This window comes from Mauremys reevesii, linkage group 7, assembly GCF_016161935.1.
Source record: "Mauremys reevesii isolate NIE-2019 linkage group 7, ASM1616193v1, whole genome shotgun sequence".
Classification (NCBI taxonomy): domain Eukaryota; kingdom Metazoa; phylum Chordata; order Testudines; family Geoemydidae; genus Mauremys; species Mauremys reevesii.
Window position 1 is genome coordinate 17,589,024 of NC_052629.1, and position 14,192 is coordinate 17,603,215.

Genomic DNA, 14,192 nt, shown 5'->3' on the forward strand with positions numbered 1-14,192 from the left:
AACTGTATTATCTGAAAAGCCACTTAACAAATTAGATTTTTGTTTCTTTAGCAAGGTTTATAAAACAGAAGCATAAAATAAAGTGGATAAAATACAGCAGCCAGCTTTTGTTGGCTTCAGTTAATTCAGTTAGCTTTGTTTTTTTCTCTAGTGTTACAGGTTTTTTCTAAGATGATGATACTGAGTTACTGAACGATTAGTGTGGCTTTTTACATGTTGCTTAAAGCCATTTTCCAGTTGTATAGCCATCGACTCCCAACAGTGTATAGCTTGTACCCAAGGAAATCATTATCCCTGTTGTTCTGATGAATGGCAGAAAAGTTAATGGGGGACAAAATCAAAAAAATTTCATTCCTGTCCTCACCTTAAATTCATATTTAAATGTATTTTTAGAACATCGTCCTGCTTTACATTGCTGTGTTTGTAAGCAAGGTTATCCATTCTTTTTCTGTTTACGGTGTGAAACTGGTGGAGTTATTTTTAAGATTTGATTAACTTTTTATCCATTTTTTAAAGTGTTTTGCAATACAAGCACCTCCCACCAGCACTCTTGAATATAGTCTCCATTGTAATAAAAAACGTCTCCGAGCCACCATCTAGAACAGGGTACTCACAAAGTTTTCATAGTGTGAACCGCATCTTAATAAAGAGATTATCTCACAGATCATCTCCCCTCCTATCATGACATAACATTCCTTTGGTGGTTACATCAATTACTTACACAGAAAAATAATATTGAGAAAGTTTATTGTAATTTTCAGTCTTAGTGTAACGAGTATTATCCTTTTTTTTTTTTTTTTTAAATCAGTCTTCTGTTGATGCTCTTTTCTCTCGCGTTCTGTTCCTTTCTTCCTATGCTCCTTGTATGTGCTTTTCTGTTTCTGGTGCTATCTAGCCACTCAGTTCTCTTTTCCCTCTGGACTTTCTCTCCTGCTGGTAGGTGACAATTTCTCCTGCTGGTAGGTGACAATTTCACCTGCTGGTTGTTCTGGTCCCTAAAAGATGCTCCTTTTTCTTTCCTTTTCATCTTGTGCACCAGTTTCCCATAAGAGAGACAGGCAGTTGGGAATGTTATGAAGGCTAAAACTAACGGGGCTCAGAAAAACCCCAGATACGTTCCTGGAGGATAGATTCATTAGTGGCTATTAGCCAAGATGATCAGGGATTCAGCCTCATGCTCTCTGTGTCCCTACCTCTGGGAGTGGATGTGGATGACAGGGGATGGAGCACTTGATGATTGCCTGTCCTGTTCAGCATTTGTCATTGGCTACCGTTGAAACCCAGATTACTGGGCTGTATGGACCATTGGTCTGACTCAGTATGGCTGCTCTTATATTCTTTTGTTCTTTAGTTGGCTCCTTCTTTCCATCTGCTTCTACAGACCTCCAGGCTCCTATTTTCAGTCATTGGAAATGAGCACCAGTGTGACCTGCCAGTTCTCTATGCACCATTAGCAAGTGCTTCACAGATGACAATTTGGGAGTTGCTGATATAAAATGTACAAAATGTCCTTTTATATTTTATTTTATATGTTTTGTCCAGAGTCCAATACAACCAATGCAGCAATTTGCACTGGGCTGTTTTTAATATAGCATGTCACTGTTACTGTGCAAACTGCACCTTAGACCTCTCTTTGTCCTCTTTGAGGGCACCTCTTTGACAGGTTTCGCTATATTGCCCCTCTCTGGATGAAACCAGGTGGTCCTAGCACTCTTGGACTGGGATCTCTGGGCTGCAGTCCCCCTTTTTACCTACCTTGTTAAGCCGACAGGCCAAACTGGGGTTGGCACCTGTAAGCTCTTTTCCCCAGGAATTTGTGACAGCAGCTCATTAAAGTAACCGAAAAACAGTATCTTCAAACAAAGTGGCATTTGTTAGCCAAAAGAAACATAGCATCTATAAAATGGGTTAATAAAACAGCTGAGTTCTGTATGCATATTTCCTTAAAGCTTAGCCTCTCTATCCAGTGGTCAGGTAGACCCAGCGTATTCCCTCTCTTGTTGGGAAATCCAGCCTACTTATTGCAGTTCCTATGTCTGTCTGACAGAGACCCATCTTTTGCCACTGCTGCTAACAGCCCATTCAGCCTATCTTCTTTAAGGTTTAGGATTTTCTTTGGTCCTAGGCTTTCGGCCTGAGGAAGAGTAAACAATGTCAGCTTGATGGGAGCCAGGCACGTTTTTCTCCAGTTAATAACCCTTCTTCCCTGAAGAACTTGAATAGGCAAAACACAAAGGAAGGGGAGTAGGACGTATTAGCCCCATTTGATGAATAGGGAACTGAGGTAGAGAGAAATTGTGACTTGCCAGGGTCACACCCGTCTGTGGCAAAACGAGGTATTAAGTCCAGATCTCCGGAGTCTCAGTCCAGTCACATAACCTTCCTCCCCATGTTAACCTTAATTTTCTTCCCGTGTGTGTGTATATATATATACACAATATCTTTTATTTCGTGATCAGTGCAATTGTTTAAAAAAAAAACACTATGAGTTGGCTTTAACTACATTATTACTGAGGTCAGTGAAGTCTTACCATTGACTTCAGTGGGAAAACAGAGTTAGGCCAGCGCTGAGTGTTTTTGAAAATTCAAGTGCATTATTTTTATATATGTATACACGTATATTACATTATTTTAGCTGAGTCTGTATATTGGTACTTGGCTTTTTTAAAGTGTCCTTCTCGCTCAACTGAGTATATAATGACACACTGCATTCTCCAGCAGGATAGATTCAAAGTATATTCTCAATGTCATTGGAAGTCATCCATCTCTTTTTTTTTTTTTTTTTTTGGAAAGAAAAGAAGGAAATTATATATTGAAAACCATCCTTTGAAAAGATTTGGATAATGAGCTCTTCTTGCCAGCTTAGAAACACATCAAAGTAATTCGATATTTCACACAAATGATTTGTGCACATTCTTACAGCATTTTTGTATTAACTTTAGTGTTGGATCTGGCACATAAAAAAGTGTCATTTGTTAAAGTGAGCGATCAAATTAAAAATTAATGGAAAGAAAAATTGAGAGCTCAGAACTTTTTTGTTGTTTTCATCCTACGTTTGATATTAGAGACATTGCATTTGTGTTCTGAGGGATTTAGGTACACAGAACTTCAGAGTAGTCTGCAGATTCCATTTTGGTTTGGCAGTGCAGATTTCCCTCCTTATTTTTATTTGTCTGGATTAAAATGTTTTTTTCCAAGGGTGAGTGAGCAATAGGATTTTATTGAGCTCTGAAAAGGAAATTTGAATGGAAGTGGGTGAAAGAGAGTGGGTGAAAACAAATAAATACAACTTCTACTGAAGGGAGACTTGCATTTTACAGTCATGTATAAACATTTGCCCTCTCCATTGTTCTGTGGTCCATCCCCTTCTCCCATCCCTGCTAGCTAACTTCACCTACTGTTACAAGACCACATACGTGAATAATTTGTTACGTTATGTCAAAGAATTATATGGTTGGCATCCTCTCTCTTGTGACTAGTCATATCACTTTAGCAGTATTGTTATTCTTTTGGATACATAGTATAGAATGATAATTTGAAGTTATTCCTGAGCTCAGGACTCTATTCCAAAAGGGGAATTTGAAACACAGAAGTCCTTTGTATTATTTTAAGATATAGTACTGCCACTATTTTAGTTTTTTTAATAGCAGTGAGTGCATTAGTAAATGGGTTTATGCATTTCTTGGTTCTTTGAACGCATTCATTGTGAAACCAATGTCTAGGGTATGTTGTTGTAAACTAAAATAAATAGTTTCAAATATGTATACGTCAGTTGATCAGGACTCAGAGAAGATGTCATCAATGTATACCGTAAATAAAAACTTGAGGTAATAAAAGGAATTTTTTTGAAATCGTGAAATATTTAGTGTGTTGCTTCTAATAAGTCACTTTTTCAGCCTAATAAGGCCAAGTACTTAGAAGCAGAGTAGGTTTAAAATGAAATGAATATTTTTAACACTAACTTCAAGTTTGGCTACTTGTTGCTTCTTTCTTTTGACAGACATGCAGTGGCTGTGGAATCAAGATGCTTCTCGAGATTTATTACTTGCAGTTCATCCACCAAACTACATTGTACTCTGGAATGCAGATACAGGCACTAAACTTTGGAAGAAGAGTTATGCAGAAAACATCCTTTCTTTTTCATTTGACCCCTTTGATCCTTCACATTTAACTTGTAAGCTTTTATTATACAAAAGGAATTTCTTATTTTTATGATGTTTGTTTCGTGTTGACAGTATACTTGGGATAGTACAAAATACAGGTAAAGAGTCCCTGCCCCAAGAAGTTTAGAATCAATGTGTCCCTCATTTAGAAGGCAGGATGCACTGAGAAATTCGGAGGGGATAATACCGTAGACATTTGTCTAGTATCATTACTTACTAACTCACGAGCATTGTGGAAGTGAATCTTAAATGGATTTGATTGTGTGGGTGGTGACTTGGCGTACTGGGAGATCATTCCATATGTAAGCTACTTAACTGTGTATGAGAAAGGGAACCAGTGTTGAGGTTGCCTGTTGTTGGTAGGGTAAGATGAAGGATCCAGCGTTGTTCCTGAATTAGTAAAGAACCTGAAATAGCCTTAAGCAGTAATTGAATTACTTCAAGAAAAGCTGAAGAGGAAGAGCAAAAGTGATCTAATATCAGAGCCTTATGGGAGCCCCTCTGAAAGCGAGGTGGGGTGGGGGGAAGAAGGCCCACTAAAAGAGCTGCTGAGGTTATGACTAGAGAAGTAGAAGGAAACCAGGAATGAATGGGGCCTTGGAAAGGAGGGTTTTCAAGATGGGGATCATCTGATCAGCAGTGTCAAAAGCAGCCAAAATGTCAAAGGAGATAAAGTATAGATTTGTGCACAATTTAGTTGAAATAGCAAAAGAAGAATAATGAAATCACCATTTCCATTTCTGTATTTAGCTCCATCACTACTCTTTTCTCCCTAATGAGATTGGGTACAGTTTCTGTATTTTTCTTGCTTCCCTCTATGCAAATCAAACTAAAGGAAGGAGTTTTGGGTGTATATATGTATGCATGCATAATATCAAATTATGGAGGTGTCCATCATGGCTCCACAGTTAAGGTTGAGTTGGGTTATGCAATCATGTAAAAGTTATAATTAGAGGTTCTGAGAGAACAACACTGCATGAGAATGGCAATGGGGACTTATTCTTGTGGGTAACCCTGCTTTCTTTTTGCACTGTAAAACTTAATGAGGAATAGTTGATGACTGAAAATCAGTGTACGGAACTAATGTGAAAGGACAAACAAGAACTTTCTGCCAATAATCTGTACAGTATGTTGTAATATACAGACTTAATTTTGAAAAACTTGAGTTTTGTGGCCTCTAATGAATTGTAATGGACCATTTCTTGCTCTTTCACTAGAAGATTCCTGTTAGCTAGAATTATGAATTTCCCAGCCAGTTCAATATCATTAAAACTATTACCGTTTTTCTGCCCAAAAGCTACATTAAAAATAAAACGCCATAATAAAATTGCACATAATAGTTTGCTATAATAAAAAAATGTTTTTCTTGGTACAGTGCTCACCAGTGAGGGTATAGTGTTCATCTCAGACTTCTCTCCTTCCAAGGCTCCTGCCAGCTCGGGAAAAAAAGTTTACATCTCCAGTCCACATTCTAGTCCTTCACATAACAAGCTGGTTGCTGCTACAGGGGCCAAAAAGGCCCTTGATAAGGTCAAAATTTTAATCACTAATGAAAAACCAAGGTAAGTTGCAAGTGTTTCTCCTGTCCTCACAGAACTTTTTCTGTGTGTGTGTGTGTGTGTCATATTATAAATCCTGTAAATACTAGTTGGATTGATTTATGATATAATATTTGCTAATAAATCTTTGAGGGACAGGGAAATATTGCAGAATTATTTTTTTCTCCACGTCCTAGCATCTCTAATCTTCTCCACTGTAACAGTGAAACTAAAGGGCATCTGGCCCTGTGATTATGAAACGTGAAGAACCTGATATCAGGCATCTACTTTTATTAATTCCTGCATGCATCTGTTTCCTTTTAATTTTGATTGCCCGGATAAGGTTTAATTGAGCCCCTTTTTAGTAATTACTTCTGATGTTTGATTGTTGAAGGGAAGAGAGACATTCTAAAAAGTTTGTGAACAAAGAACACTTTCCCATTCAACAAATCTGCTCTCTGTGTGTTTTTGGAGTCACGTGCTTACATTATCGATAAATACGTTTTGCTAACTCCGACCCTATCCTTACAGAGCAAATAGTCCTGAAAGACAGAGTTGGATTTTATTCCTTTTCCTGCATCATCAGCTGAATTGTTAAATGCATCCCAACTGAAGGGCCCAGTTTTGTCCTAATATACAACTGTAGAAATCTATTGTCTTCAGTGGCATCAAATGGTATAGGTAAAGGTCTGCATTCTGATGAATAGTGATGTTGAAGAAACAGAAAAGAACACAGCTTGACTTTCAGATCTCAGCTGAGTTTGTAAGCCTGGTAGATAGGAACAAATCTTTTTATTTCTAAAGTGAACAAATGAGCAAAATGATACAGAAAACATTGAGACAATGAATACTGAACCGCAATGCCATTTTTAGAATAACTTTTTCTTAATAAATTGCACTTTGTTTCAGCATTTGAGCAAAATTACTTAAATCATTATTAGAATTTACCACATAGTAAACAGATTGCACTTTATTAGTGATCTGCTAACCCTAATAAGTACAACTGCCTGGCTTTATCTGCATTCCTTCAAGGAACTTGCTCAGAGGGTGCACATAATGCATGATTATTTTTCAAATATCTAATAATTTTTAGTTTGTTATTGTCAGTATCTTCTGAAATGAGGTAGTCTCAGTTTTTAAATGTATTTCTTCAAACTTTGGAAGATGATGTGTACCTAATAATGCCCATTTCTTAATTTTGTGTTGTAAACTCCGATTAGGATTGCATTCTACTCATTCTAAGACTGAAGTATAATGCATTTAAGAAAATACCAATTATTCATACCTTTTCCTGTCTCCAGTTTGCCAGGATTCTGTACCTAGTCCTTTTTAAGATTTAACTGTGAACAATGCTTCTGTTACCTCCAACTTAATGTGTGAGGTACAACTGTCTAAGTTAAAGCCACATTGACTCACCTGCTTTCTGAGTAAGAAAAACCGTGGCAAGCATATCATACCCATTTTCCCTATTTGATTAGAGGTTCTAGTCCCAGTCTGTAAAACCTTAAAGAGTCTTTACAGATTTTAAGAATAATATCAGAGATTACCTCTCCAATTCCACCCAGAGTCATTGTCTACACAGGCACTGGCGTGTAGAGTATGTGTAGCTACATGCCTCAGTGAAAAGTTGGCTGCATCCAAACTGCAGTGAGTAGCTACATGTGGTGATGAAAAGCTTTCCCCCATCTGCAGCCTTTCCCTGCTTCTGGAGTCTTTCACTGAGGCTGGGAAAGACTCCAGCAGCAGGATACTACACTGCTAGGAATAGCAGTATAGATGGGACAGGCACTGCTTGGGTGTGTAGGCAGCTGTGCACAGTACATACCCTAAGGTTCTGGTGTGTCTTTACTCACCTAAGCAATGCCTCACCATCCACACTGCTCTTTATACTCAGGCTAGGGGGCGGCATGAGGTGTCTGTATTCTACATGCCACTATAGTGTGGACAGAACCTTAGAATCTCTGTGTCAAGTATATTATGGCGGGATAGATGGCATAGTGTGCTCAGTGGGCAGTCTATGACAGTTGAACAGTTTATTAGAGGAGATTCCCATAAATCCAAGACTGACTATTTTCAAACCAACCCCCACTTTTTTTGGAAAAGCCTTCCTTTAATAATGAAGGCTGAGACGGGCCTGATATAATTTCCCATGGAATATGGGGTTGGGAGAGCAAATAATAGAGGAAAATCGCAATCTCTAAATAATAGCAGCAGTAAAGAGAGCCATTAATTTTGTGTTTAAGGGTAACTCTTAATTTCTTTTTATCCTGCACCTAGCAATTAACGATAGATGATTTATAAATAAATAACATAAATAAAATCAGAATGTAAACCTGTAAGTTCAACTTCAGTATTTTAAAAGCTAAAATTGCTGCATTTTAAGTTATTTTAGAAATCAGCCAACTTCCATTTTTATATGTTGTGATTTTTTTTCTTTTTTACTTATTAAAAAATACCTTCCAATCTGGCAGTGATTGTGTGAACAAACTAATCAGACTGTATTGTCAATCAGCGCTTAACGCCAAATTTTAGTGCAGATTAAAAGTTTGGACTTCATTTTAATAAGCTGTTTAAATTGCAGATAGAACAGAAGAGTTAGTGGCATGCATTTTGTAATCATTTAAGTAACTGTGATCTTTATGCTTTTAAGTTAAAGTGTGTGACATTGTCTTTTTATATTACTCTATCATGATCTGCTTGTGCTGCATCAGCTAGAATACTTGACTTGAAAAAAAATGTCAAGGAGAATGAATGTGCTGCTGCAATGTGTATGTGTGTGTATATCTGTCTATCTATCTGTAGATATACACACACAGGTATAGTAACAATACATTAACAATAGTACATACATTTCAGTAGTATGAAGAATTTGCGTGTGATGCAGACGCCCTTCACGACTCTATGACAGACTTACAGACTAATTATTACATTAAATGTATATTCTCAAGAATGTCCTTTGTTTCACAGCCCCTCTTTTGTTTAGATACATTGCATTTGACTGTTAATAGTGTTTGTGCATTCTCAACTTCTTTCTCTCAACTTTAACATACTTTCTGGCGGTAAGGCTAGTTTTAGTTAATTACAAAATAAAACATTATGCACAGCGATGTGCAAATTGCAGTGAGCCCCATGAGTTAGGCTTATTTCTCATGAATACCAATAGATGCTTCAACTGCTAACACTATTCACAGTTGGACTGCCTTTTTCTTGAAATGTGAAGCCATTACATTATATTTATTTCCCTAGCATCAAAAACTTATTCATTTTCCAAGGCTTTTCAGTTTGATTTTAATTTCCAGAGGTGTATTTTTAATTGTGATGGATCAAATGGGGTATCTATAACTATCTTAGCTGTTGAAGTGGGCAGTCTTTGGAAATTGGCCTTTGTGGCTACCTGCAAAGTATTGCCATGCAGCTATTAATTGTAGTGAGTTTGAAATATGCTAATATCAAAACCTCTTTAAAGCTGCTCCTGCTTACTGAACTATGTAAAAACTGCTTAATAGAAGTGTATTTGGTGTATTTCAGTGCTGAATCTGTAACGCTGAATGAGTGTCTTCAGTTGTCATATCTACCTTCCAAAAGAAACTACATGTTACTACTCTATCCCAGAGAAATTTTGATTCTTGACCTTGAAGTGAACCAGACAGTAGGTGTAGTAGCTATTGAAAGAACAGGCATACCTTTTCTACAGGTAACATATCCAGTTTGTTTCTGCCTATGCTTATTTCATTTAACATTCTTTGCAATTAAAACCAGTCCTTACTGAATTCTATTTACAAACATTTATTGATTTTTATAAATATCAAAAATATTCTGTCTTTCTAAAGTTATGTTTCCTGTGTGGCTGTCAGCAAAGAGATGTTTAGGCTGGAGTTTTTAGTCTATAAAACCCAAGGAAAACTTTAATTTAGAGTGTGAAGAGCACTTAATGTGCTCTAATATCTGAGAAATACTACTGAGCTACCATATATTCTGTACTGCATAACACTGTATGCATGTGAATTATTTTACTATGTGCTATGAGAAAAAGCTACTTTTACATCTATAAAGGAATCTTGAATTTAGAACTAGGGTTCCATGACACATGGAATGGTTTGTTCAAACCATGGTATGATCACAAAATTGCCCCCTCCATCTCAGCAAGAACAGTTGTTGATCAGACTGGCAGGGGATAGACTGGGTGGAGTAGGCTTGAGCGCTCCACAGCCTTTCTCTTCCACCCCAACCCCATTGCAAGTAAAGATTTTTCCTGGGCAGAGGTAGAGAAGAGGTGCCTCTGCCTCCCCCTGCCATCCATTGGCCCTTGGAAGAGAGAGAGAGATGATTGGCTCTCCCATCCCTCCCATCTCCTTGCTGCATATAAAGCTTCACTGGCATGCCTGCATAAGCCATTCTGGCATGATTACTGCTGTACTGTCCCTATTGGAAAAATGGAGGTATAATTTGAACTGTATTTTCAAGATTCTGTGCATCTGACCAGATCACCAGTTTTGGAATCAAGAAGGAATTTTTCCCTCGGGGGAAGATTCATGTAGTGTCTGGGGGAGTTTACTTTCCCATAGCATCCTGGAGACCCGGTTAGAGGCTAATAAGGAAAGGTATTTAAAAGCTGTAAGTTTAATAAGTGAAGTTGGTAACTTCATCACAACCTGTGGCCAGTGCAGAAAGATATCAACTCCCAAATGTAAACATGAATAAGCAAGGTGGGAGATGGATGTAGCTTTAGGAAGGAGGGGAGAACATGTCTTCACAGACTGAAGTACCTCTCCTCATTAAAATTAATAAAGTTGCAGTCTGCCAATTTAAAATATATCTCTGTATCTGTTTCATTCTCCTGCATGCCCTGCTCAATTTTTTTTTAAAATATGATGTAGCTTGGTTGCTGGAGATAAGTGTGTAAACTGATTTTGTTTATATTATTTCTAACACATGATTCTGAAAAATCATGAGGTTGCAGTATCTCAATTGCAATGGTTAAGTTTTGTTCTCACTTACACCAGTGTAACTTGGAGCAGGGCCTAGGTCAGTAGCTTTAGGCAAGGTAAACTGGCTTCTTTTCATAAACTATCTCCACATTTAATCTTTCCTGTTTTTTGTGAATCCTTAGTCATTCAGTTTGTCTGATCAAGATTCCATTTGGAATACTGACATGCTGTTGAGATATTCATGCAGCAGGGTGTAATCATTCAACATAACAGTTGCATTTTCCAAATAGTTTACATTTGTGTGGGCAGGGAAAAAATGAAAAGATTGAAAACTGTGAATTATGTTCATTCTAAACTCATGTCAGGGTGAAAATATTTGCAAGTTCCATTTTTAAATGACTTTTTAAGTGCTTCCTGGTAAAGGGTGGGGAGGCTAGTTGGGCAAGAGTGGGAGAAGTGCATGGCCATTAGAAGCAATGTGGCATCCGTAAGTTCCTCACCCACTGACAGTTTCTTTTGATGAGTAACAGACAGTGAAAAGAAATAAACTAGATAGGGGAAAAGCTGGCCCCTGATGTAGCAGGCATTGTTTAATTAAGCTCACAGAGGCCTACTGCATATCCAGCCTTTTTGTGGTGATATAAAAGCTACCAGTGTGGAAACAATTCTGTGGAAAAAGGAGATTTCATTTTCTGTGTGTTTTAGCTTTTTACACACAAGATTACATGCACTTTTCTGAGCATCTGTCTTTGCTTGATTGGGTAGCTAAATCAAGTCTATGGTCTTATTGAAATCTGTTTGTTCTTATGGAATCATGAATTCCTGGGACTAGAGAAAAAGTAGAGCAAAATATCACAGCTACAACAAATGTGAGTGCAATTGTGTATGTACATGTGGAAAGAATGTCCTCCCATCCCCCTAAAAAGGAAAACATCAAGTTCCTCATAAGCCGACTGATTTCACCTGTACCAGTATCATTTGAACCATCAATTGATTTTCCAGTTTAGTTCCAAAGATATTGATGATGCTATTAAAGAGAGGTTCTCAAACTGTAGTCTTAGCAGAGCTGATTGTTCACATGATGACTCCTTATTTTTAACTGCTAAATTTATATTAAAAGGCATTCCAATTACTCCATTTGGTGCTTAAACTGTTGAAATTCTTAGGCATTGCAGACATTTCTTTGAATACCCAGCAGTTGTCTGACTACTCATGAATAATATGTAATCCCGAATTACAAGGAACTGAGGTTTTATTCACAAATATTTGTATAATATAACTATTCAGATAGCTCTAAAAATAAAGTTCCTATGCTGAATAATTTTATAACATGGTTTAAAAGAAAACCTATGCTGAAAATCTCATTGTTAATATGTGATACCCAGATTTTTACTATTTTTTTAAACTAAAGACTGCCACTGAGTTTGCTTAAATGAGTTCCTGGGCTTTTTGCACAGGGGACCGAAATCTCCATTACAATGCCTTTTTACAGATAATATAACTAGATACATTGGTTTAAGTAGTTCCTTAGTGGTATATTCTTTAGTAACTCCTTCAATATAAATGAGCATGCACCCTCTGATGCATATTAACATAAATTGCACACTGTGATCTTGTGTTTAATGCAGTGCTTTTTGACATCTGTTTATACAGGTAATTCCATGCTTTCAGCGTGATGCTTTGTTTTGCCTACACGAGAATGGTTGTATAACTTTAAGAGTTCGCAGATCTAACATTAGTATAACTGGTACACCAAATGAGGACCCAGGTGAGTTTAGTGCCAACAAATGATCAAAACTGAGTCTGATGTCAGAATCAGCTCCTCTGGCCTAAATTTTAATTTATTTTTTTCAAATACAAACACTTTTTCTGCAAAACATTAAAACCTAGTTTTACAATAAATTGTATTTGCTTTTTGTTGTGATGGTTGGTCATGAGTTTTCTTCACTAAATTAATTGAATTTCCACTGTTTTCTCCAACTTAATTCTACATTCCCTTGGCTTTTAATGCAAGATAAGAGCCTGAATATCCTTTAATTGCTGAATAAATAATCTTTTTAAATTATGAATCATCTTAATAATCAAATCTGTAGGGAAAATCCCAATAAATGGTATTTAATTTGTTCTACCGTGTCGTTGGACAAAGCAAAGGATGCTTATGTTTCTAAATACATTATTATATGTATACACAAGTTTTTGGAAACAATTTGCTCTGAAGAATTTAATGTAAATTGGGGTCAACTAATATAGTATTGTAATTCCAGTTCTAAGTTACTAAACTTCTGTCATTGGTTGTGTAACAGAATATTACTCAGTTAAATGTTTTAATTAAATTAAACAGGGAGTAAAGGACATAAGCTAACTCTATATACATGCTTAAGCCTGTAAATTTTAAAATCCGCCGGGAATAAGTGGTGGTTCTGATAAGGTCTTTCAATAGGCTTTTGTGGTTTGTGTATTTTTAGTGAGCTGCTATAGGCATCACGTTCTCGTGTTCCAATTTTACAAGCATGTCAGAAATGTATTTTAGATTAAGCAGAGAAGAGGATGTCCCAAGGCAAATTGGCTTTTGAGTTAGCATATTTTGGAGATCTTATTTCACTATCTGTTTACTAATCTAGAGGACACCTTTCTTTCACTTATTTTGAAGAGAAGTTTTGGAAATAGAGAATTCATGTTTATGTTTGAAAAATTGTAATGGAATTACCCATTTTCAAGGTAAAAGGATACCCACAGTAGAATTTAAGACCACCTGTTGTATAAGTTAAAAGTGAAAATGTGTTTAATTTCTAATTTTCTTTCATAAAAACTTGTTTTCCTATGAACATTCTATGCATCTTAACAAAAAAGTAAATTGTTCTTCCCATTTAACCATATTACCCTCCAAGAATATTATCCTATTTTGGGATCTGAATTTTATGTATCTTATACTTGGTACTTTGATATTACAGATCCAGATCCAGTTCAGGAGCTGATTTATGACTTACGAAGTCAGTCTGATGCAATCAGGGTGACAAAGACGGTTCGCCCATTCAGTATGGTGTGCTGCCCAGTGAATGAGAACTCTGCTGCTCTCATAGTCAGTGACGGCAGAGTAATGATATGGGAACTGAAGTCTACCATTTCTGGCAGAAATTTACGTAACAGGTAATTTTATTATGTTTCTGTTACATTGGTGTTTAATTGTATTTACACGAAGCACTTAATCACATTATGTGATAACATAAAGGTAACAGTGTGAGTCATACTTCTTGAAAATACAGCAAATTTATGTGCAGTAGGAGGATTAAAATAGTTATAATTAACTAAAGGGCTTTAGATTTCATTTGTGTTTTGGGGAAGGGATTTTATTCCCTCCTCCCTCCCACTTTTTTAACATTTATCCAAAAATACAGTAGAGACCAACATTAACATTTTTTTCAAGGAAAATTTTCCTTCAGCTTTATCCCTCCTTCCTACCCTGAGCATGGTCATTCAGCTTTCTTCAGACAAAACCAGTCTCCTGAAGAAAAGACCTATGTGTTTTGATTGGATGGAGAAAGGGCTGCCAAAATAGTCTGGAA

General features: G+C 36.7%; 1 protein-coding gene across 4 annotated transcripts in view; it reads left to right on the plus strand.

Annotated features, from left to right (window-relative positions):
* The window catches only part of WDR11 (WD repeat domain 11), a 75,598-nt gene that overhangs the window by 10,667 nt on the left and 50,739 nt on the right, over positions 1–14,192 (plus strand). For all 4 annotated transcript variants that reach the window (XM_039481323.1, XM_039481325.1, XM_039481326.1 and 1 more), the window contains exons 4-8: positions 4,001–4,174; positions 5,539–5,725; positions 9,230–9,395; positions 12,283–12,397; positions 13,581–13,776. In XM_039481323.1, coding sequence (XP_039337257.1) covers positions 4,001–4,174; positions 5,539–5,725; positions 9,230–9,395; positions 12,283–12,397; positions 13,581–13,776 — 838 coding nt within the window. The remainder of the gene's footprint in view (positions 1–4,000; positions 4,175–5,538; positions 5,726–9,229; positions 9,396–12,282; positions 12,398–13,580; positions 13,777–14,192) is intronic.